General features: G+C 42.8%; 1 protein-coding gene across 14 annotated transcripts; it reads right to left on the minus strand.

Annotated features, from left to right (window-relative positions):
• Positions 1-927: 927 nt before the first annotated feature.
• Positions 928-23270, minus strand: LOC135373183 (uncharacterized). Of its 14 annotated transcripts, none has more exons than XM_064606426.1 (11): positions 23153-23268; positions 20153-20339; positions 19893-20073; positions 19806-19832; positions 19656-19730; positions 18851-18943; positions 18367-18571; positions 16303-16317; positions 14540-14699; positions 11738-11840; positions 10714-11052 (listed from the first exon to the last, which is right to left on the minus strand). In XM_064606426.1, the coding sequence occupies exons 2-7, from the start codon at positions 20153-20155 to the stop codon at positions 18390-18392; spliced, it is 561 nt and encodes a 186-aa protein (XP_064462496.1). In that variant the 5' UTR covers positions 20156-20339; positions 23153-23268; the 3' UTR covers positions 10714-11052; positions 11738-11840; positions 14540-14699; positions 16303-16317; positions 18367-18389. The 14 variants fall into 14 exon arrangements, 11 of the variants coding, with proteins under 11 accessions (XP_064462496.1, XP_064462497.1, XP_064462495.1 ...); XM_064606427.1 differs by having other exon boundaries at positions 16297-16317; XM_064606425.1 differs by having other exon boundaries at positions 16443-18571.
• Positions 23271-26255: the final 2985 nt, after the last annotated feature.

The raw sequence follows: 26255 nt of genomic DNA on the forward strand, positions 1-26255 counted from the left end.
GACAGTCACCGAGCAAGCAGAGGGGAGCATACAGGAGGTTGCTGAAGACAGCTCAAGTAGATGTTACAACGATGTTTAATAGCACCAGCTTTATGAAATTGTACCATTTAAATCTGGATTATAAAGTGTATTAAAGATTTTCCAGATGCTGTTATAATCTGAATATTCGTAATCACTATGAATGAACATGAACCGTAATGTACTAAGTTACTTACAAAACACAAGCTCTCTATATAATAAGTCCACTACTTAATATAAGTCATTAGTATACATAGGGGCTAGTACGGACCCTAGGTGCCTGGTTCGAACCCCAACAGCGTCTGGGCCGACTTCGCTCGCACATTTTTTGCCGCGTGGCGGGCGGAGCGACGGCGGAGGCGCTTATCGGCGGGCGGTGCGTGTGCGGATGGTTGTCCGCGCGCTTACCGGCTGGGGGAGGGCTGCGCGTGCGCTTATCGTTGCGTATGTTTCAGCCTGGGCCGACTTCCCTTAGAACTTTTTTCCACTACAACAGGTGTGCAGTGGGCGGTTTACATGCAAGTATAGACATGCAAAGGATAGCAAAGGATGCAAAGGATACACAAAAGTACAAGTGAAAATATATTTATTAGAGGCAATAGTGCCAGGAATTATTCTGTGACTCTGTGTGGAGGAGAAGAACCCAGCCAAAAAACCTGAAGCAGAAGAAACAATACAATACACGTATCAAAGATTATCTGCGCGTCCGCTTATCGTTGCATATGTTTCAGCCTCGGCCGACTTCTTTGGTAATTTTTCCACCTGGGCCGACTTTTTTGGCAATTTTTTCGCTACAACAGCCTGTGTTAGGCGGTTTACATGCAAGTATAGACGTGCAAAGGATAGACATACACGAAAGTACAAGTCAAAAAATATTTATTGAAGTCAATAGTGTCAGGAATTATGCTGTGACTCTGTATGGAGGAGAAAAATCCCGGCCAAAAAGACCTGAAGCAGAAGAAACTCAATACAATACACATAACTGAGAATATACTAATTACATGTACGATACATAGCATTCAATAGGTATCACAGATCAAACACAATATTTTGAATTACAGCCTTAATTACAAGTTCTGATACATATAAGTAATTTCGAGCACAATACGGAAGCTAAGTTTAATATTCCAACATGATACAAATTTAATTAGTCAGTTCCTTGTGAAGTGAATAGCGCAGACATTAGGAAATAACTCGAATCAACACGATCAACACATAGCATTAATATAGAACCAAACCGACATATCCTCCAACATGTAGGGAAATAATAGCTACACAATACCATATCGAAACGAAAAACGGTCACCACATTTATTCAAAGAAGACATTCTTAATCAATATGATTACAAACAAATTACAAGTTGTATTATAAAAAGTCTAATATTCCTATGCATGAGCACCACCATTGCAATAGCGGGAAGCTCTGAGAGTTGTATGTAATTAACTTTGAACAGCAGAGACCCTGGAAGACCATGGGATATCTATCTGTCATCTACAGGACACGAATGACACGAACGGAAGAGGAAATAAAATCTATAACACAACATTTAATCAAAGAAGATATTCTTCATCAAAAGAACAGAGAAGAATCTATCATATTATCTGTCATAAAATCATCCTCGTGACATAATCTAATCGAACACTATACAGTTTTCATTCTAAGAGACACTACAAACCTAGCCTTGTTTTATGCATCCAACACACACACATAAAATAGAAATGTTAAAAATGAACTTCACCACATAGCACGCTTCTAGCAAACAACCAGCTCTAATGATACCTGCCCTGATTTGTTGAAGACGGGTGCCGATAGATGTATGTAATTAATTGCGAACAGCAGAGACCCTGGAAGACCACGGAACACGGACGACAAGAACGCCTGTGAGTTCAGTGCCTGCGAGATAATACGAAGCCTTCGCGCAAAAGCGAATCTATTATCAAATGCCGCGATGCAATTGGAGGATTTTACAAGCATGATGTGCAGGCGAAGCCTACATTTCGAGTCACGTAATCGTCGTAACACACGGCACACAAACGTATATGAAATAATTTCCAAGTGGCAATCAGATTTTGGGAGAAGCGGATCACACTACCGCCATCAGAAATGCTTAAAGGTCAGCTATGCCGATATCCAAAATAGTCGAAACGGTTGGGATATTCTGAAAGCCCACATCCAGCTCTCCCCAAAATGCATCTTCATTCTCTCAGTTCGGTGCAGTACCATGTAAAAAAAATAGATAATTCATTCCGAAACACACATGGGCGCAGCCATTTTTATCACGTAGCTGACGAACGGGCATTGTGACGTGTACGCGCCTTCGTACTTTCCAGTGGATTTCAGCTACGGCTTCTCGCGACTTCACGTATCTATGCTTGAAGATGGCGGACAGCCGGGTTTCACCGTTCTGCGATAAGTAAACAGTGCAGCAGCTGCGAACTCATTCGCGAGCCAACCTCTGTGCGATGTTGTGACTGGAATTCGTCATTTGTGTTTTGTGAGCACGTACAATTTGTATCAAGTCGCGTCTGCGTTAGCCCCTTTACAGCACTTGCCCATTGTAGAGACTGACGTTTCGACAGCCGTGTTAGCAAGAAAATGCCGACAGCGTTTTATTCCTGCAGGAAAAAATTGTGCTATGTATTTGAGAAACCGCATACTGCTATGGGACAAGTTTTACGTACGATTTATCAATGCGCAACAGCGTCGACGATGGTATGTAACGACGAGAGACGTAAAACGAAATACCAATCACATTTTAAACTTTTTGTGGGATTCTGTGCATTTTCCAGAAGCTTTCTTTGAATCACACACTCCCATGTCACGCTGCATTGTGTGGCACGCTACAAACTACTGCATTTTATGTCTAACATCTGGATATTGTTTGTAATGAGCACCGTCGCACAAAAAGATGCACACGAAAGCTCCAGTAGCCATGTGGTTACACACTATGCAGACGCAAAAGAAGTACCAGAGCACATATTGCCACTTAGAAATGGTGTTTTTAGAAATGTAGTGCCTGAAGAGTTAGGGCATAGCATAGATCCTAGAAATCAGGTGCGCCTCATCCTTCTGTAGAGTGCTCTTTCAATTCACAACTCAGCCCATGAGGTGTAAAAGTGTTAGAGGCAATCATGTGATTTGTCGTCCTGGGTGACATCACTGGCCAGCCTCGGAATTAATTCCGTCCTCAGGAATTATTGTACAAATCACTTTGTATGTAGGACATGATAAGCAATATCTAAGTTGCAACCCTGTCTGCAGCATTCTCGATTGCCTCTTACCTTTACAGTTAGAGACACGTTACCAAACCATTTGCAAAGGGCACTCTTACAGGGGCCGTGTAATTTGAGTTTTTAATTTATAAAATTTATAAAAATATAAGTATACAATATGTAATATGAAATTTATATCAAATAAAAAATATCATTTATAAAAAGAATTTATAAAAAAATAAATAAAAAGGCTACATGGAAGCAATCCGTTAGCATATCCATTGCACATGAAGCACAATTATATATGCTTGGACATCATCTAATTAATCTTCTGAACCATATGTGTGGCTGCATACGAAATTTTTTATGCGCATGCTCTACCTTCCTATTCCTACATGTGCACACGAATAACAGTGAATATATGTGAAGTGGGAAAAAGCAATGCTAGACTCTACCATCATTGTGCCCCTTTAACTTTTCCACATTTATGTCTGGTGAACAGGGAATATCTCACTAGAAAAGAAGACATTTGTGCATTGTTTGGCAAGCAAATAAATATATTTATTTACATTTTACATCAATCAACAATGTTGTGACCTGGTGCAAATATTAATGTCAACAAGGAAAGTACTTACACATTATTCCTATGTGCTCAAATGCAGGTATGACAATTCTCTTTTTGTACCTCAGCACAGTACAGTTTCAAAATTAACTGCACAGCATCAGCAATCTTAAAGTATCTCAAGAGGGGAATCACATAAAGTTCCAATAATAGACTCTGCAAACAAAGCTGAAAAAAAACAAAGTACTTCAAGAAAAAATCTGAATAATCGTTGCCGTTGTGATATGTACTACTATGCACAGTTCATGAATGGAGCACGTTACCTCATTGCATTGCCTCCATGTGAGCACCAGAACAGGCAGCTTTTTAGGTCGCTCTTTTCGTGTTTTTCTATTGTCTTTTTTGTTTTCTGTTTTTGCAATAGCAAGCAATGTCACAGTGAAACACAAGCAGCCAAGGACAGGATGAGACATCTCCAATGCGACTGCTAGCTCTAAACTGATATATTTATTAGCAGACTCTGGAATATACACATATATGCTGCTAAGCAAATGACAATTTAACCAATAGAATAACAGACAAGAAAAAAGGGTTATATATCTTCCCCTCTCCTCATTCTATTTCACAAGCAGCCCTAGTATCATTCTGAGTGTGTCCGTGCGTTCCCTTTGAGATAACGTACCTCGGACAGAAGCAAATCCAACAGCGGACTGCTTACACATGCAACTGTCTTGGATTTCTCTACCCACGTGTTATTTATTTACTTGTTATTGCCTTGAGCTGTGTGTTCTGGAAATTTAGGCAGCATCCAGAGTCCCTGCAATGTGTTGCCATGTTTTCTCGAGGGCATCAAAAGTCTGTCCTTGGCTGCCTGTGTTTCACTATGGCTCTCAGATACAAACTACCCCATTTCAACACAGTAGAAAGCACAGATTTGTAAACAGCATCTGTTGACTGCACTGTACATACCCCCATATAAAGGATCATAGTGGATACTACATCTTGTGCGATAATGTCAGGAACATAAAAAACACACGTAACATGAAAAACGAATAAATATTAGTTGCTCCTAACCGTTTTTCATGTTACGTGTGTGATTCCCTCTTCGCGGGCTCCTTGACAGTGTTTTATTAATTTTTTCCCCTTTTGAACATAAAAAAGTTAGATTTAAAACTACTCTTACGTCGTAGTAGTAGTATTTATGTGAAGCTACGCAATTCCTGTCCTGCAAATAATATATAACATATATAATACAATATAATTTAAACCATATGTTTCATCTGCCAGCGTGATGATCCCCTGAAAAGCAATTCACACTTGGCCGGAACTACCGGTTCTGAAACCTATCCCTGACATGTGTAGCAATCAGGGAGGAAACAAAAGGGCTGCGGTGGAAAAGACAAACACACACGGGCTATGTTCTCACTGGGTATCAGCTGCTCTGGCTACTAAGAAGAACATGTTCCAAATTAATATAACATGGCTTGACATGATACGCCGGCGAAAGCTAACCAATAAAATTAGTAGTTAAACGCACAATACGTAAACACTTGCCATAAAATGACAGTTTCCTTCCTGCATTCATGCGCTACCATTCAACCCACATAAACAGTGTACTGAATTTTTTTATAGCATTACACGTCGTTTGACAGAACTTGAACAAGATTATATAGCCCACGATAAAAGTAGAGTGAGCATAATGTGCAGAAAAAATGGCTAGGAAGCAGGCGAGCTGGTCAAGATGATGCATATGTAAAACCCCGAGACTAGGGAACACAAAGGGACGTGTTTGTGTCTGTCCCTTCCTGTTCCCTAGTCTTGGGGTTTTACATCATGCATAATGTGCAGCTTTCGATTCACGCTTAATGGCCGTAGCAGTAATGCATGAAGGTCACTGCTAAGTTGTGTTGAGAAACACCACTTTATGTTTGCCATGTCTAAATAAAACGTACCTGACCTGATCCAAATTAACCGTTCTGAGTCTGGAACACACAAAGAGAAAAACGCAACACACGCCACAACATTAACAGATAGACAAATGAGCTGTGGCGAGTTCCACCTTGGGACAAAGTCAACAAGTAATTCACCAAAAGTCAATGAGCGCCTGAAATGTAACATCTCTGACTGGTTGCGGGACGGTCCATGTTCAATTCCTGGTGCTAGCACTGACTCGCTTTTTCATGAATTATTTGTTGAAGTTTCGATGTGCTTGAGAACCATTCGTCAACCATTGTGTCCTCATGAGGTGATGAGGGTTTGTCATCCCAAAGAGACTCCCTTTCTGGCATGTGTCCTTATGGATGCTCATCACTGCAGAAAAAAAAAGGAAAAAGCATTTAATGACAAGAAATGGATAGTCCTATTTACTGTATAATGATTGTGCACAACAGAAAGAAGACTTTCGCACAGAAGGCTGTACTTCTCGAGGTCTAACATCAAGTTACAAAATTCCAGAATATATAAGACATGTTGTAAGGTAGAGAACAAGTAGAGTTATTCAGTTGTCGAGTTGTGTTGAGGGGGCAGTTGTACCCCCTTTTTATTTTATTATTATATTCTGGGATTTTGTAACTTCATGTTAGACATTAACAAGAGCAGCCTTGTGCACGAAAGTCTCATCGCATTAAAATTTAGATGCTCTCAACAGTCTTATTTCTGTTGTGATTCTCTATCGCAGCATACCTGCAGAGGCGCCATCTTTGCACCAAGAGTATGGACTTTGGGTAAAAAGACTACACAGCACTGGTCAGGTATTTTTGCCTATCGAACAGTATGTATGTATGCAGTATGCACACAGTGTTTGTGCACCGGACCCACTAAAAATGTAATGAACGTGGCATTGCCCACGGTAATGCACCAAGTCCGACACAATTATTGTAGAATCCAGGTATTTTAGCTTACATGTCAATCCAGTACCACATCCAGTGTGAAGTTGTGACAAATAAATAGTTTCCATTTTTCTTAGCTCTCAGAACACAGACAGTGAATTAATAAGGGTAGACAATGTTAACATGAAATCTGGGCTATTCTTCAATTAAAGATTCACAGATAGTAAAGGCACCTTCCTCAATGGACGTTGATGACACTGAAAATTCGAAAATGTTATCAGAGGCGACATCAGCTTCTGTGTGTCAAAGGATTGTATGTCCAACAGTAATCCAGCTAACAGTAACAAAAATGTGCAAAAGACAAATTAACTGAACGAATGGAACGTACCTTCTATATCAGACAGTGAAGCTTGTAACAGCCCATCCACAGGAACCAGTGTCCAGACAGCTAATCGGAATGGCGACCTTTGTTTTCCACCCTGAAAGCACAGGTTGTAACTTTGAAGGCAGATTTAAAAGTGGTGTCAAGATGTCTGCATGCGAGTGCACATGAAAAGTTGAACATAGGTGAATACTCAAATTATAACATCACATTGTCATACCTGTTGGTGGAGGTCGACTGCAACTAATGTGTCATCAATTTCTTCATGCACCAGATGCAAGCCAGATCATGCTTCATTTCCGCCTTCAGCGTGCACCTGTGATAATTCAGAAGTTAGATTATCAATACTATTGTGTTGTTAGTCGTGGTTACATCAGAGTAAGCGCAGTAGGACAGCTGCACAATTGATTCATTAAGCTTGCTATTTTTTATATCTGAACCTCGACTTACCTTTTTTGCTCTCGTTTTTTGCCTTGATCCTCCGTGGCACGTTCAAAATGTTGTGCGTCGGGCACCTCAGATTTTCATCAGACGATTTCGTGTCGAGATTCCAAATTGCCTCTGGAGTCGCGCGTAACCTATGATAACATTCGTGGACGAAAAATCCTTGCAGTGGAAATTAGCAGGCACCACTGTCAGCCAAGAGCTTCGCACTGCTTGGTCTTTTGGAAGCTTATAATAGGTAACACTTGAATGTTCCGATGCATTGTTCTAACAGCGTAGCACCGTCGCATCTTCGACAACTTCGCCGTGGCATATCACGTATCATATCGCTCCAGCCCATAAAAGGCAAGGTCAGAACAAGGAAGTACACCTTCCAAACGACGCCGTGCCAAAAAAAATATTCACATGCTTTGTTTCCGGCTTAGCAACAACATAACAGCTGTTCGCTTATGTACGATGCACAGAGCGCACAGAGCACGACCTACTCTATACTAGTATAGTAGTAGAGGGCACAGAGGACGAAACGAAAGCAGTCAAGCGGCCAAGCCAAGAGTCCATGCCAAGCCAAAGACAGATAAACCGAGAGCAGTGACGTCGGTGCGCCCGTGCGCAGGGTTTGCCGACGGTCTGACGGCCGGGCGTGGGAAATAAAAAAACTGTTCTCTAAAAAACTACGAACAGTTGGAGCAAGATATTTCGCACACATATTCAGTGTTCGGTAATGAACACACAGCGCGAGAATTGCTCAGTTCTGCGGCACTTCAAAATCGGCATTCTGACCTTTAACCAATATACAATGAAGATGAGCGTTATGCATAAACACAATGGAAGATATGTTATATTAATCATAACAAGCAGATCAGCGCAGGTCACACATAAACGTAGATCCAATTCGCAAAATATACTCGAGATTTCCCGTAGCCATACAGAAAAACTATCAGAATATTTTAGTGTCATAGCATCAGGGCACTACAAATGGAAAGGTCATACTTTAATTTTATAAGTTTTTAGCTCATAACGTTGTAAAACGCAAACTCCACAATAAAGATCATTTTCTGCTTTAAATTTTCAAAGTCAAAATTGCACGCTAAGTATGTTCTTCTAAATTATATCTGCGCGTGTATTGGCATCGAGGCGGAAGACCAGTCACAAGGACTCGCTCCCATATAACTATCTCAACAAGCTAGGACTAAAACTAGAACTAGTGCAATGCTAACTACTGCTTGCGAAATCACGTCACGTTAAGGATTGCTGTTCCTGCTTGTCGTCGCCATGCAAGAGACCAAGACTGCGGAGAGTTGCGTTCGGGATAACGGCACGAAAGAAAGTAATGCTTAGTAGTGAACAACGTACCTTCCGTGCGTTTCTTCGAATAGCAATAACGTAGTTAGCCAGCAGTTGAATAGCAAGTTAGCCAACGTCTTCCGAACTCCATAGCACCAAGGACTCCTCTCTCCCTCTGTAAAACTCTGCGAACACCCGCTCGAACGAGGCATAGCACATGTGACGGCCCCGAGCGTGGCCGCCGTGTACTGCTATGCACCGCGCAATCCACACTTGGTAGTTTATCTCTACGGTTAAGAGAATCAACTACCGTCTGTCCCGGATTGGATTGGGGGGTTGAAGGAGCGTTTGAATGGTGCTCCAGCGAATCTGTGGAAACCCATACAGCTCCTCAACTCTGTAACTTCGGGAACGAGACACTCATGAAAAGCGTGCTGCGCAGTTTCATGGCTAGAACAGAAAGGACATCGAGGCGAGGTGATACCATAACGATGCAAACGATCCCTGAGCGGCAGGAAATCATGCCCAAGTCTCCACTGCAAACTTGCAAAACGAGAGTCCAACCATCCTGCAGTAGCGTAGCGAGACGCGATTTGACGCGGGACATATACCCAGTAAACCACAAATGTCCTTTAGACGTCCAGAGGATGGTTCAGGTAGGACGTTCAGTATCTCCAATGGATATCGAGATATATCCAGATTACGTTGAAAAGACGTACTATAGATGATCGAATGCTGGTCCAGAACACGTGGCTGGTACGTTGCAGAGATATCCCGTATGGATGTTCGTCCCATCTAATGGACATACATCCAAAGCGTAGATGGATGTCCAATGGACGTTCTATAGGACCACCCCTGTACTTTGCATGCATTATGACACAGGAAATATTTTTCACTTCAGCTGAGCAGCATCACAAATTAAAGTCTTGAATTTCGAAGCGAGGTCGCTTGGTCGAAGAGCAGAATTGATAATAGTCATACTCTTTCATAGTCAAAATACTTTCAATAGAAATATCCCTTGTCAATACAATGTCTCTTGCAATTGCTTGTAATGCACTTAAATGAATCGTAGTGTACTACAAACAACTTTGTGGTTTGGTACTTTACAGAATCAGATAGTAGAAAACGCGTAGAATATTTTTAGTTGTCGTTCACAAAGTGGAAGCGGCACCTAACTGGGTACTTGAGACATATAGTAGATATCTTTGTACCTTCTGTGTAAGTATGGAGCAGTTGGACGTATATAGTGAATAGCGACCGCATAAAAGAAAAAAAAAAACACTAATATCATGACGCTTGTGCATCACATTGTACTTTTCGTTAGTGTGGAGCACTTGGGCAAATATATTGAGAACATAAAACATTAAACACACATATGCAAGGTGTCCCAGAAAACGTGTAATTGAATTATGGTAAGCAAGCTACGCTACCTAGGATCATGTGGTCAATGGCATTTCTTCTTACTTGGTTTTTACCACCTACTGATGTGAATATCATCTTGTCGAGGTTTTATTATGCTAATTTTTAACAAAGCAAAGGAAGGTTGCTAAACCAAATCCCCAGAGGGATAACACAAAAAATGAGTTCTTGAAATTGAAGGTATGATCGCAGTCGAAGACAAATGCGAGAAGCAATGCCAGTTGCATCTCTTTCTGCTATCCATACGTGGGCTGAGTTCTGCAACTTTCTTATGTCGCACTCACGATCAGGCTGGCTCAAAAAGATGCCAAGAGTTAAGCTGCGAGCATTCCGAAATGCATGATGTTCAGATTGTTTTTTGTTTTGATGGGCTCCTCGATATCAGTGTCAGTTATCATGAAATTCGGCAAAACATAAGCTCAGTTCATTAAAATTCATTGAAAAAACTTAAATGACATTCGCATGAGCCATTAGTCACGTGATTCTAGGTGGCATAGTTCATTATACTTTTAACACTTTCTGAGACACCCTGTATCACATGTCACGCATACTTTAAACATGTATGTAAACTCTGTATATATAATTGCACATATATTTAAAATGTAGTACATCACTTTGTACTCTTTTGTTTGTGTGGGTTGGATATAATGTGTATATAAAAACATTAAAACATTTTCACTAAAGACTAGCTTGGTTCTGAGTGTAGGGTTCCCAGGAGCAGCAGTTACCAGCACACAGGATATCCAAAAAGCTCTGGGCAAACAGCAAAAATGTCCAACAGGGAAAAATGTTAAAAAAGAGCATCAGAGCTGAGGTACGGTAGTAGTGCACGGTCGAGTACCGTTGTCTGTGGCGGAGAACTTTAGTTCACTCCTCTGTGAGCCCTTTGGTGAGCCGAAGAGCTGCGCATTTCAGAAAGGAAAGGTCATTTGTCTCAGAACAACAGCAAGAAACTTCTCCTAAGTACATCACTGAGTCAGCTATACATCATTCGAGCCCCGTATATTTCTCATCGCACCTATCACAGTCGGAAAGTACCACGTACTATTTCTCCCAACGAGTCCTTCAGGCACTCTTTGATACCACTCGCCGAAACAGAGTGGAACTCACTCCCACAGAACATTGTTGACATCGCAGATCCCGTAACCTTATCGTAACCGTAACGCAGATCCTCCTTCTGCATGACACGAATACTAGTCTGTTTCTAGGATGTTCCAGAGTGTCACAGCTAACTGTCATGCCGGCATTGGTTTCAGCAGGAAAGGTAGACTTTGGAGCAGTCTAGCACCCGAATGCCACCAGTTTAGACTGAAATATTCTGCAGTATGTCATTGTGCAGGGTAAGGAACATCAGCAATTTTTTTTTGTGAGCATTGCTGATGGTCGAGGAGGGACCCTAAATCAAAGAAGGAAGTCACCGAAACGGTTAGCCAGCTATAGGACTCGAACCCACATCTTCTGGATTACCGATTACCTGTGGATTATCTATTTGTCCTTTCTAAACATCAATTGCCGACCTGGATCATTTCACGTGAAACTGCCCAGGTGTATTAATAACAATTGCAAAAAGCGTCCCGAAACACGCACCTCTTGGCTGTGTCCCGACTTCTTGCGGGTGCATGGCGGAGCCAGTCTTTGACTGCACTTTCAACTGAGTGTTCGCTGCACTTCTGTGAAGTCTTGACGGCAGCTGAAAAACAAAAAAGTGTGCAGGTTGCTATATGCACACAGATTGGATGGAACATAAAAAATAATGCTGTAGAATTCTTAGGCTTATAACCTTTAAAATAGAAACAGATTTGAGTCCTTTGAAGTTATGGATGATCTAAGAGTGCAACGAAATACGCATTATACAGAAAAAAAGTTAGAATCCGGGCGGGGTCATATACGATGTTGTAGGCAGGGTTTTGAAACGTGTGAAATCTGGAGCGCAATTGAAAGCCGGAAGGGAAGAACCAAAAAAATTCGGGGTCATAGATAATGCGCACACAGCCTCACACAGGTTAAAAAATGTATTCAAAACTGTATGGTATTGAGGTAGTTTTTCAAAGAGGCTATCGGTTGGATTCTTTGATCAGTCAAGTCAATCAGGATGTTAGAAAAGGGTGTCACATTAAGCATGGGAATAAATTTGTGAACTGTCAAATTGGGTGTGTATAGTGTGAGAGTTCCCGGTGTGTTAATACAAGATTAAAAGAACATCATTCGAACATATCTAATCAAGTATAGTACTTCGGGGGAACATTTAGCCACATGTGTTGGGTGCGTAGCATTCTTTACTAACATTTTTAAGAGTAGCAAATCTGGTTGTTTGTTGTACAGAGAGGCCGTAGAGATAAGAAAAGGGTGGTTGAGTTGTATCAGTAACCCCTCTGTTCTTTTCCAATAAGGTGATGAATTTTATCGTGACCTAAGTGCTGCTCGGCGGTTCTGGATTGTTCGACAGGAGAGGGAAGGGTAGAGGGTTGCTGTACTATAAAAACGGGGGATGTTTCAGGAATAAAAGTTTTTGGGTGGCAGTACAGTGCTGTGTTGTCTGTCTGTCGTCCTTCTTGTTCTCCCCTTGCACTGGGGTTTTTTATCGCTTTTAATACACATTGCACACCCTCTAAAAAGTATTTTCATTGTTCATGTATAGGGTTGTTCAATGGTATGTTCAATTTGTTTCCCAGAAAAAAACTCGCATGAACATAGCTCCACGCGTTTACCCTTAACTCGCCACTCCAGCTATAACGAGGATGAGGAGGTATGATGCCACGTCACCGATGACGGTATAAGGAGAACTTGTTCTGGTTCGCCGGTCAGTGGGGGTCAGCGCAGTGTCCCTTTGCCGCCGTAACCTGTTTTGCCAGTTCTCCCGGAGAATTGGGGATAGAAGGAGCGGCCGAAGCATTACCGAGCAAGGAGAAATGCTTTATCAGAACCCCGAACAGCTGAGCAGCAGACGACAGCGAAGTAGCAGACAACATTTCTCTAGGCCAATCAGCGAGCGTTCTCCTTATAGCGTCAGCGCGAGGTTCCAGGCAGATCACAGGCTGGTACTGCTCTTCACCACCGTTGCGCACGGTCGCTTTTTGCGGTGTATTTTAAATTCAATTTCTACGATAATTATGACTCCGCGGTGTAAATTACTTCGCATGGTGCATCTTACTGGGCTACTTAACAGTTTTATAGGAAGAAAACTGGGTGTTAAAAATGACTTCTGTGCTACTTCAAGTTTTCAGGAAATATTTCTTTTCTTAATTTGGGTAGTAAAAATTGGGTAAATGAACGTGTGCTCTAAATCATGCAAATCCGGGTGAAAAAGAACTTCCCGTATGCTCAGTTCGGGAAGAAATGGGCTCCTTTACTCAAACTGAACTGGTTCGGTACAAATGGTCATGTAACTGCGTTTGCTGCAAAACAAGTTAGTGTGCATTCCTAGAGACATCTCAGAGAAAAACGAGATTTCACCCTAAGGAGGCAACCTTCAATTCAGGGAAGAATCGGGTTAATCCCTTTGAAGGGCGTGGAGCATGAGGAACGTCCAACGATCCATCTCAACTTCAATTATTCCTTTCTCTCTAGGCCTTGCTGTCTGAAGATGACACAGTTTAGGTAGTACGAAGGTTTAGGGTTTAATCCAATTCTTCCCTGAATTGAGGGTTACCCATTTCGGGTGAAACCTGATTTTTATCCGGCAAATTGCCCTCACTGATACGCCTGTAGGAATGCACACTAACTTGCTTGGCAGCAAATGCAGTTACATCACCATTTGTACTGAACCAGCTAAGTCAGTTAAGAGTAACTGAGCCCTATTTCTCCCCGAATTTAGTGTATTGGAAATTCTTACACCAAAATTTGCATGAATTTAAAGCACACATTTATTTACCAGACTTTTACTCCCTGAATTAAAAAAAAATATTTCCCAAAAAACGTCAGGCTCTATTATACTATAGGCCTGTCGAGCTGGAGTTTTTCGCCAGCTAGCGACCGACGAGCAAACTACTTCCTAGTTCAGGTCCCCCGTATGTACATTTTTGCGTAGTTTTCATGCAAATGGTAGACGTTGAGAGCTGCTTGACACCAAAAACACTGAAAGATTAAAATTTAGTTGTTTGTTCTTGCTAGGTCACAGCGGCAGAAATTCTGCTGATAAACGAACCACTCTAAAGGTATTGCAGCCACCGTTGGATTAGAGCTGTTTGCCATGTGATATCAACATTCACAAGATTATCAATGAAACTACTCCAGATTGCTTTACCTTGAACATAGTTGCGTGTGCAGCAACGTGTTCTAAGTTAGGTGTGTCACACTAGTTTATCGAGAAGAAAAATCCATATGTGGCAGTGTGGGAAAAGCAGCACAGCTGATTGACAATGGCTACAAAAGGTTATCACATTTACTTACCAATAACGCATTTGGAAACATTCAGGTCTCTGAATGGTTGCTTCCCTTTTCTGCCCTGCCAGGAAAATTCTGCTGCCACTTGATCAGACATAAGTGCCCTGAGTATACGCCTCGTACACGATTCTGGACTCACGCCCCCAATGTTGCTGAAATGACGGATCTGAAAGACCACAACACTGCATGACACATGCGCATAACTGAACAAGAACAAAAATAAAAAAAGAAATATTACTAAAATATATTTGGAGCTTATTTGCTGTTGTGCTATTCCATGCCAAGTGGTTCAGAGGCACACTAGGCAGTCGCATTATTGAGGAGCAAATAATGGTTGCAAACACGTGTTTGCCTCCTTTGAGACCCGAAGTTTGTGCAGTGAGCGCTCATCAAGCTGGGCATCTTGCGCTCCAACGAAACTTTTAGCCAGCTCGCAGTGCTGGTAAGTGAGAGATAAAGAAATACATGAAGATAGGGGTTCATACAGGCTTCATGGTACCATATGGTTGATTTTTGGCCGTGTGGCATCCAGCATCCGCCAGTCGAGTCGAGTCGTCACGACACGAGTAGTGTAAACGACGTAAACAACGAGAATTGGCCAAGGCAGACCACAATTAGGGACGAGTAGTGTAATCACGATATGAACAGCGATCAAGTACTGCCTGCACCGAACACAAGTGGAGAATGTTTTCACCACTAAGTTCCTGGTGTTGGATATCTATGTTTATTTTTAAAAATGTACAATAGGTGGCGGTTACAGAAATGCCCAGAAACAGCTTACCTGGTATTGAAAGTGATAGCCCCCGTGACTGGCATTTCTTTTTATATGTACATCTCAAGTGTTGGTGCACAAAACGAAAAGATCGTACATCACAGTTACCAAGTAACTTTTATATACGTGCAAGAGGAGCGGACAGCTAAAGAATCTGTTTCCAATACTGGAATGTGTTAAAAAATGAAAGAAACAATGGCACATACTAGGAACTTACGCTTGTGTTTGGTGCAGGCAGTACTTTATCACTGTTCATGTCGTGATTACTATAGTCATGTCAACGACTCGACTGCCGGATGCCATACGACAAAAAATCAGCCATATGGTACCATGAAGCCTGAATGGACCCTTATCTCCATATCTTTCCTTTACTGAAGGGGGCCACATGACAAAAAGATTTTGAGAAATAAATTCCAGAATTTTATACTGCAAACAAATTTGTGAACTTGTACAACATTTGCATATTTCGTGCACGCCAAAAGCGTAGAGCCCGTGGAGTGTGATGGTGAAAACTGCTTGCATACGGTAAAATGAGCTTTCCCCTGTCAAATAAGATGCTCTTTAACGCGCTCTGTGCCTTACGTGGACCGTCATATCTGCTTGCAACGACGTACGTTTTCGCAAAGCACTGCATCTTTGAGGGGCTGTGTACCCCTTAAATTTCAATTTCGTTAGAAAAGACCAATGTTCTGTTGCTTTTTTGAGTCATAAGGAACCACCAAAAAATCATAAAATTCTAGGGAGGTCGAGCGACATCTCTGGATAACTTGGCATGGAATGGCCCTGCTACAAAGTATTAAAATTCCTAGAGTATTACTTCTTTAGCACTTCTGTATTTAGAGCTGGTCATACGTTCAGGCCCAGATAGGGGCATTACATAACTGAGGCAAACACGACGCAAAAGACAAAGGGACGAAGGAACAGACAAGTCTAGTGTCTGTTCCTCAGTCTGTGTTTTGCATACTGTTGGAGGTGGCACGGGCACACATACACTTACAGAACTTGTGGAGATCTGAAAGAAGACAAATCAGAAATGCAATGTAGGAGTACAAAAGTCAAGATAAACATACAAATAAGGTTATTATAGATACCGAAAAACACTCTAAAATGTTCAGCTGAAGAAAGTAAAACACCTACTGGTCAGGCATAAACTTAGTACAGAGGCACCAAAAAGCACCACATTGAAACAGTCGCTGGCGTGGAAGAGAAAAGGCTGGTTATTATATTTTTGAATTGTAGTGGACCTCAGATAGCGACCATGCTATGTGGAAGCTCATTCTAACACTAGGCCAAGTGGCCTAGTGTTAGAACGAATGAAGACACAAATAAGGAAAGTAATCATGGTTTCAGTGTTTTAACTCCACCTTGAGGGAATGATTTCTGAGAAATAATGCAGCACTGCTTACCATGGCTCGGAACCGTTATTTTTTGGGGTTCGGTTCAAGTTCTGGTTCAAGGTTATCGGTTCGGTTCGGGTTCAGCACAACCAAAATAAACGTTTGAACCGATACTTACCAGTTCGAACCGGTTTACGTGTGCTGTGCTAATCAGTGTGCCACATTTGAGACGTACTAATAACAAGTTCCGACGATGGCTTGCCATACACCTCACAGCAGATCATCCTTTACTGTATCGAGAAGTGCTGGGAAATGGCGTACAGCATGCCATTACACTCCATTACAAAAGGCTATCGCCAATTTCTAAAGAAAAAAAAAGAGAAGAAAGCGATCACGTGGTAGATTGGAGTATCCCAGAGTACCATACGTGGGCCGAAACGCTGCTCCCCGTTGAAAACAGGACGAGAGGCCGCTCCTGTGTTTCTTTCTTACATGCTCTGGACCACATGCCAAACTCTTTCCCATGATCGCCAGAGGTCTGCGTTGCTTGTAGATATAACTGTGGACTATTAAAATTTACGTCGCATTCACACTGCGACCCTGAATGACAGGAAGCAGCCGAGCCAACAGTGTAAAGTATATCCATCGTGTAGCAATTTCTTTTTTTTTACACCTCGAGCCACAAAAATTTACAGGCATGTCCTGAAGCTTTCGGAGGTGAGGCTGCAGGACTCATGCATGGGGCTGCAGGTGCATGGACTCACCACTTCTTGGTTCATCGATTTGTCCACTCTGTGAATTCCGCAAGATTCCGAGGGATGCAGTGAGCTGGTACGCGGCAGTCGACTGGGAAGGTATAGGCATTTTTACCGTCTGGCGAACTGGTTACCGAATGATATTTTTCTGGTTCAGTTCCGGTTCGTTCAAGAGGAGAGAAAAATTGTTTACAGTTCGGTTCGACAAAAATAACCATTTTTTGCGGTTTTGGGTTACGATTCAGTTCCGGTTTCGACCCCAGCTGCTTACATATCTGTGCTCAAGTGTCTGTTATAAAAATATGATAGAAGAGGCAGAGACCGGAGATCTTTCTTCACAGAGCTAAGGTAGGGAGGTACAGATCGGTTTCCATAGGAGAAACACTACTGTCATTGTTGTAGTCAATGAAATGTGGTTTAAAATGAATTGAGTGTTTTGTAGAGCTTCTATTGCTCTTTTATAATAACTGGGCAAGGCCCATATTGCAGAAGCATATTCAAGTGTAACATACATAATATTTTTAACTGAATGCAGACAATGGGAGACTTTATGATGCAGATACTCGAGAATATTGTTTGCGCGGCCGATATTGTAGGAAATATTGCTAGTCCAGGACATCTCATAGGAATGCAAACCGAGGTACTTGCAAGAGGTGCCGTGCTGGAGACAGGAGTTGCCAAAATGGTAGGGGAAATGAAAGGGATGAGTGCTCATGAAGGACAAGACTCTTATTAATATTAAGTGACAACTGCCACATGTTGAATGCCAACCTGAGAGGACTGTAAAACCTGTGAATCTGGCTCATCATGAATTGTCTGATACAGGCATAGTCGTCAGAACGTAAATAGACGTGTGAAGTGAAGGCAGCCTGGCAGATAATTGATTACCATCAAGAAAAGGAGTGCCCCTATGACTGACCACTGGGGAGTATTCAGCCCTCCTGTGAGAGACACGCGTGGCATTCCTACCAGGGACTCTGCAGTGGAGCCAGTCAGAGACTCGTCGAAGCGCTTAAAGGTGCAATATTCTCAAACCGCTCCTTCAGGATGCTGTCTTGTTCTTGAATGGCACACTCCTTTGTGTATTTAGTTGAAAGCACCGTCAAAAGCTCTGTCTGCTGCTGTACCAGAAGACGAAGAGCAGTCAGCCGCGTGAGCACTTCACGCTGGAAGTCTGCAACAATATGTGTGCTGTAATTTTCTCTCTCTCATCACACCTGAAGCAACAAGTAAATGATGTGCAAGCTGATTAATTCAGAACGTTGCTGGAACACTCATTATTTTGCAAGACACTGTCCTCTTCGACGCATTGGCTACAGCCTGACATACGATTAGCAGATTGACAGAAGTGACAGTAACTGGAAGCTGAAAGGCCAAATTTAAGAGCGAAACACAGGTCAACGTGTATTACAAAAACCTTCCAGTAAAAGCGTGCTGAAGGCCTATTACTTACCACTTGGGGAAATAACTTTTTTAACAGCAGGTGTTGGCTGCTGTTGTAGCCTTGTGCACTGACGGCTAACTTGCGGAAAAGGTGAACCATGCACTATAAAAGGTGAATACCGAGACGAGTTGTTACAATAACAATCTCTTTCAGATTAATTTTAATTTCAGAACAAAGCTGTGAGGGAGACTGGCTGTTCTTGCTGGTGGAATTTTAGGGCAAGCAGAGACACTCCCTTTTGCATGTTCTGCATTTCGTTACAAAAACACATCAATACGCCAACATCTGCCTTTCAGAAATAAGCTTCTTCAGAGTTCAAGCACTCGCCAATCATGGTTACCAAATCCTGCAGAGAGGTAGTTAGATATGTACGCCTTGCAACACAGTTGTCTGAAATTGCACGTCAGTAGTTCCGCAGCCCACATGTGCTCATGCATCTTATATGTTTGTCAGATTGCGCCTGGTCCCCACAATCCCTCTTTTCTGTTTTTCTCAGGCTGTTCCCATACGAAGTGGGAACGTCTTCGGGCCATGCCACGATTGCAGAGATGTCAGGTTTTCGGTTCTCAACCATGGAAGAGTTGAAAGAACCTTCAAGACTGGAATAGCATATTCTGACCACAGACCTTCCAATGAATGTAAAAACAGTTATCTCTTCTCGGTAAAAGTTAAATTAAGAGTTCAATTAAGATCATTATTCTAATTAATGCGGCACACACACACACACAAAGCGCCTGTTTGGGTGGCAAAAAACATTCGCAAGTGTCACGCAGGTTTTCCCCCGACTGAAGACACGCTCGTTATAAGCACTTACGAACATCCAAGCAAGACCCACCAAGGTCGTAATTACTGATAATGGTATTGGATGTTGTGGACAGTGTGGCATCATCTACAAAAGAAAATTAGTCAATGAGAATGGATACAAACGCAGGTACATAATTTTTTTTCGATTTAGAAATGTTACCTTCGCCAGGTGCACCTACGTCAGGAGCTGTAATTCGGAAACAAACAATTAGGAGAACGCACATTTTTATCTCAAGTTCTCCATTACAGTGGCAAGCTGAAGCTCGTGGAAAATTCAGTGGTGGTGCTGGTGGACTGTATTGTGAGTCCTCATCCTCATATCTGATACGCTTTTGTATTTTTCGTTTTTTTTTTTGGTTCCTGACCAGAGTCCAGGTCTGATGTATACTGGGCAAGGTCGAGTTTTCTCCGAGCATATCCGTACCTTTCTGTTTGAAGGAAATAAGGCGTGCAAAAGTAGTACACCTACCATGATCAATCATGAAAGTTAAATCATATAAATCATACCATATGCTCCTTTTACAGTGATTTTGTAGGTCATCCAGTCTCGTCCAGGAGCTTGACACCTTTTTACCAAACTTGGTTTGTCACCTGGTCCAGGGGGCCAGGAGCACCTGTTGCCAGCAATCCATGTAGCTGGAACTACTTCCACAGAGCCTTCCTCAATGAACTCCACAATGCAGTATTTTGCCATCTGAAAACACACAAAAAGATTATGCCAGAAAACAAAAAAACACAGGTTCACGTACTCTCCAGTTTTGTTGCGCGCTACAAGCAGTACCACATCACCCAAGTCTGTAAGGTGCAAAAGTCCATAAAAATAAATTGTAAGCTTTCAATTAAGCACCAATAAAGCAGTATACAACGGCACACTAACTACTAGATTGGCCCAGAACGCATACTAATACTTCCCGTCCCCCATTCCTTCACGCTGTCCTCTCTGACCGGATCATCAACTATGTGAAAAGCATCAGTCCACTATGCATGCTGCTCATAGCTCAGTTGCTTCGTACAGCTAACACAGAGTATTTTTTTTAAAGTCCTAACTAAAAGTCCTTGCATGTCCAAAGAAGCAGCCTTCTGAACTTCAACAAACGTCAAGTGAAGAAAATCATGTTCTGACATGAAGACTGAATACTCATCATGCCGGCCCATTTATGCTTCAAGTCATCACACAGTTGAAGAGAGGTTACTCGTGCATCATTATGCTGTATGCAGAAGCGGCATAACCACAAATTTGTCATTGTATGGGAACTTTACAAGCTTTTTCACATTTTTCACTGGCCAACACATTGTCGATGAAAGTTTGCTCACAAGCTGGATTCTCAGCCTTGTTGAATCAATTGGGGAGCTGTACAAGGCTTGCGTCTCAGAAAACTTCTTGCTGATGATGCAGGCATCGCCAGTGGACCTCATATGAGCAAAATTCTCAACAATGATAATGTCTCCCTCGATTTCACAACAGTTGTCACTTGCAAGTTGGCTGAGGGTGAAAGACGGGAATTTCAGCACCTTGTATTGTGGAGACTTGCATCCAGACGGAAGCTGGTGCCTGTCATGGCTGCCTGACAGAACAAACTGATCCGACTCTTCCGTACATCTATTGCCTTTTATGAACTTGCGCCTTTCTTCCATCCTGTTATGCAGTTGGTTGAGATGACAGCCAGGTTTACGGAGTAGCTTCTTGATTAGCTGCATATTATTTTCACACGGAAATGCTGAAAATGAGTCGAGGGGACCATACAGGCGTGCGTCATCTGCTAGGTGGAGTAACCCATGAACGTTGTACGATACCTCTTGCTTCCCATAAATTCTGACAACGCCTTTTAAGAAGTGTGCAAGAAGCTCTTCAGCATAAGTAGCAAACTGCTGACAGCGTGATGGAGTACAAAGTATTGTAGCTGCTACATGCAATGTCAGAAAGTTTGCAAACACTGCATCTGACAAGGTATCTCGTAGGATCACTGGCCCAGAGTAGTGAAGCAAAGTTCGGTATTCTGTAGCCTTCCAGCGATCTTTTTCGTCAAGAGTCCTAGGCTTTCTGGCAAACTCCACTGGGGCATGTTTTTCGAGTGCGGCACTCCTCGCAGATATCGCATTGCGATCAATTGGCCCGAGCCGGACTGCTAGTGGCCCCGCGAACCACAAATTCACAAGTTTCCGCACCACTCCAACATCAACAGGTGCATCGGATCTAAAGGCACGGATGTAATGCAGTTGATTGGCAGCTCCGTTAGAATTGACACCCCCAGGTGGTGGTCTGAATCGTCCTGATTTCGGAACGACTGATCAGTTCGTGTGTTTCCAGCTTTACTAGGATAAAACATTTTCTCACGAAACTGACCTTCAACTGTGCATCTTGGGCATGCGGAATATCCAGTGTGACCCTTTGTTCGAAATATCAATGCGCGGGCAGGAGTGTCGCAGATAAAGTTTCTTATTTGAACTTTAACATTGTCATCAGACACTGCAATTCCCTCTTGAATCACGACTTCGTGTTGTGTCTGTCCCTTCGTGAACTCCTTCAGTTCGGATATAAAAGGCTGTAGAAAGGTGTTTGCACAATCCGGTTTTGAGGGCTCAACGAATGCACCAATGCTAAATGGTTCAAATTTCTGATCATTGCTGGAATGCACTAAACACTGAATCGGCCAGAGCTGCTCTCTGGAGCTCTTGGATAAGGGCAAGCCATCAATATTAAATGATAAGCTGACCACCTGAGAGTCCTGTGTGGCGTCAACCAAGATATCCATCAAGCCTTTCTTAAGGCCAAAATGGCAGTACTGTCCAGGGGAGAGTGAACTAATACTGGCGACATTCGCAGTACGCAGTACTACGGGGCGTCCTCAATAACGTTCGAGCATCTTTTGGTAGATATGCAAAACGACCGTCGTCGTTGTCTTTCAACAGCCTTAAGAGTGCGTTCAATGATCTATGAGTGATGTTGTAGTTAGCTGCCCACTCTGCCAACCGTGAGCTAAATTCTGAAGTACTACAGCTTAAACTTTCTTGCACACGACGATCTGATCGTTCGTAGCTTCCACAGCCGCCGAACGAATCGTTCTTACCATCTGCGTCAGAGTTGTTTGTGTGACTGGCAACACGTTCATTTTCACAACCCGTGTAATGAAGTTCAACATGTTCCGGATGAACTGTACTGTAGCTACTTGGTGAAACTGAAGTAGAAATATGCCCAATGCTGTCAGATTCTGTCCCTGAGTCTCTGTGTTCTGTGAAGGCTTGCAATGAGGAGTTGTGATGTGTGCTTTGGGTACCTGAGGGGCCTGCTGATTCGAAGAGCGTAACGACCTCCAAACGAGCCCGCTTTCGAACATGATTTTTCGTTGGGATTCTCCACATTTGTACGATTTGGTTCGTATGGGAGGCGGCGGTATGACACAGCGTCTACGCGCAACCATGTCAGTGCTTATAAGCTTCACCGGACATCGTCCCATGCTACAAAACTATGTAACGAACATAGAATAGACCAATATTAAATATACGCACTTGTTTTGTTGAACGGAGCTGGAGATCAAGTACAAAACTACAGGAAAGAACATAGACGCGCGCGGCCCGAGCACAGACAAAGGAAATGGCGGGAGATGATACCGATGACAATGACGATATCACGTTTGCCACTACCAAATGCGCTAATATTTTCACGTCTTCCCAAGACTCTGAGGACTGCTTAAAGAGCTTCAAAAGACGGAATCTTACATTTCCGCCGTGTCACTGAACACAAAAAGGCAGAAGATGGAAACCACTGAGCAGTGATATGGAATCGAGACAACCGCGCTATGAACAACTACTGGAGTTTAGAATAAAAAGAACAAACGGAAGAGGGTATTAAAAAGAACAGAAAGACTAATTCGTCACAGAGAGAGCGAGAGACTTTATTTTCACAGTTATGTGATGCAACTACTTATAACAACTGAGCGTTCGTTATCGCTTATCCATGTTTACGTTTACAACATACATCGGACGTTCAGTGCACATAAGTATAGATGCACAGTAGACGTCCAAAATCAAGATCCACTGTACGTTCTTTAGACGTCCAACTTTTCTAACGTACTCGCTGTACGTACGATGGATATCCATAAGATGTTGCTTTTGGATGTAGACGTTTGGATTTTTCTGGTACGTCCGATGGACGTTTGTGGTTTACTGTGTAGCTCCGGTGCATCCCCGGGTGCCGGAACTAAGCTCAGCAGGGACACATAGGAGATCAGCGTCCACGTGGCTCTCGCGGAGACGACGGACTGACGACACGTACTCTTTTAAGTGGGGAGCTGTAAACTCTGAGCACGGCCTATTCTGCTGAAAGGAACAAAAGAAACGAATCTCCGAGCCAAGAAGGTAGTGCGCCGCATGTGGTGCATTCCACTTGCAGAAGAGATAACATTGCGCCCTATTTTGTACTTTTATATTGTGGTGTGCATGCTTCTGCATGCATGCTATGCTGATTGATTGGTTGCGTGACTGCTGGTTGACAGTCTGATTGATGTGTTGGTTGACTGGTTGATTGATTGATTGGTTGCTTGCTTGATTTACTGGTTGATTGGTTGGTTGTTTCGTTGACTGACTTGATTGGATGGTTGACTGACTGACCTATTGATTGATTGGTTCACTGATTGGTTGTCGGCTGATTCATTGAAACGGTTGTTTGACTGAATGATTGATCGGTTGGTTGACCGACTGATTGATTGGTTGGTTGACTGATTGGCTGGCCGGCTGTTTGATTGATTGGTTGGTTGGCTGATTGGTTGGTTGGTTGGTTGACTGATCGGTTCGTTGGCTGACTGATTGGTTGGTTGGTTTGTTGCCTCCTTGATTGGTTGACTGGCTGACTGATTTTACAGACTGTTTTACTGACCGATTGACTGAATGTTTGATTGACTAACTGACTGGTTGGTTGGTCGGCTGATTCATTCGTTGGTTGGTTGACTGACTGACTGATTAATTTGTTGATTGGATGACTGATTAGTTGGTTGGTTGCCCGACAGACTTTTTGGTTGAGTGACTGATTGATCGGTTGGTTGACTGATTGGTTGACTGACTGACTGAATGTTTGGTTGGCTGATTGATTGATTGGTTCACTGAGTGATTAGTTGGTTGGTTGACTGATTGATTGGTTCACTGATTGATTAGTTGGTTGGCTGACTGATTGATTCACTGATTGGTTGACTGACTCATTAACTGGTTGGTTGACTGACTGATTGAATTGTTGGTTGACAGACTGATTGACGTCATGTATGCCTGATGCGCTTCGAATTTCTCCCCTCTCCTGTACCTCGCGTAAACCTGCCCTGAGCTCCTGCACTGTTTTACCAGGATTCAGTAAGCTCAGGGCAGGCACAGGCACACGTGCATAGGTGGACCAGGTTAGGCGGTATTCAGATTATTCCATCGATATGGTAGTGCTTGTGTTCGAGGATAGCCATCCAGTAGGCGGGTACGCAGAGGCACTATGATCCACAGTACGCTCAGCGAGAAAATGCTCAGAAGGCTCTTTATCTGACCACTTGCCGAAGACTACGTAGTCGTATGCAGCGAACAAAACGAAAGCAATAGCAGCGCAACTGCAGAATACAACGTCCATAAGGTTAGCCCCGTTTATGGCAATAATGATACAAACAGTGGCTAGCGTCAAGTAGACGATCCGAAGGACACAGTGTATGAAAGAATCCATCACTGAATCAACTAGATACACTGATACACACTGATATACACAGAGGTATGCAGCAAAATAGCAACATGCCAATGTTCAGTCTCGCGTTTTGTGTGATGCTTGTCATCGTCTATGGTGATTCAGCAATTGGCTATTTCGACCAATGGAGACCCCGTTATCTCTTCACCAAGGTAGCCGTTGGTTGAATCGATGGTTTGTAATCCACATTACAATAAATCTATGCGGCAGATCCTTGGTATTTAATTTATTCGTACCATGAATCAAAATGTCGTCGCCTCTACGAATGTGCGCCGGCACCAGATAATAAGATGGAGAAAGGAAGAGAAGCTGCCTCTCCATCCATTTTTCGTAGGGAGCGGAAGTGCCACCTTTCGCATTGTCTTCGACATGACCGCTCGTGTAACCACAATAACGAGGCGCCACTCTTTACCTGACGCAGAAACGCGAGATGCGGTTCTTATATGTTATCATTGTGTTAAGCACACGCGTGCAGTGTATGCTCCGAATCTTAGTCTTCTATTACATGGTCAGTCACGGACTGCAGGACGCCTACTCAGGACGAGAAACGTTAAGTCGAGGAGTTATTCGGATGAGTGATCGAGCTGCTTTTCGTTGAATGAGAGGCGCAGTCTGGACAGGAATACGTTACGATGAAGGTGGTTGCGCGTGATGGTGAGAAAAACAAAAGCGTGAGAGTATAGTGCAAGCAAGAAAGCGATTGAAAACCAAAGCTTTAAATATGGTCACGAGGCGTAGAGGAAGAGAGAGCGGTTTAGACGAGTCTTTGTACTGCCTCTGCGATCAACGAGAGGAACATCGTAGATGCTGTAGTCTCGTGTAGCCCTGCTAGCGGTCTACTGGGACTGCATCTGGGGCTTGCCTAGCAGTCCCTACTTAACAGTTTATATACATATTAAAGTA

This window comes from Ornithodoros turicata, unplaced genomic scaffold (assembly GCF_037126465.1).
Source record: "Ornithodoros turicata isolate Travis unplaced genomic scaffold, ASM3712646v1 Chromosome22, whole genome shotgun sequence".
Taxonomy (NCBI): Eukaryota; Metazoa; Arthropoda; class Arachnida; order Ixodida; family Argasidae; genus Ornithodoros; species Ornithodoros turicata.

Coding starts and splice junctions, on each gene's coding strand:
- LOC135373183 (XM_064606426.1), bottom strand. Junction 19,833..19,892: donor ACGAGCTTCAGCTTGCCACT/GTAATGGAGAAC, acceptor TCCGAATTACAG/CTCCTGACGTAGGTGCACCT. Junction 18,572..18,850: donor AAAAGTTATTTCCCCAAGTG/GTAAGTAATAGG, acceptor ATATTGTTGCAG/ACTTCCAGCGTGAAGTGCTC.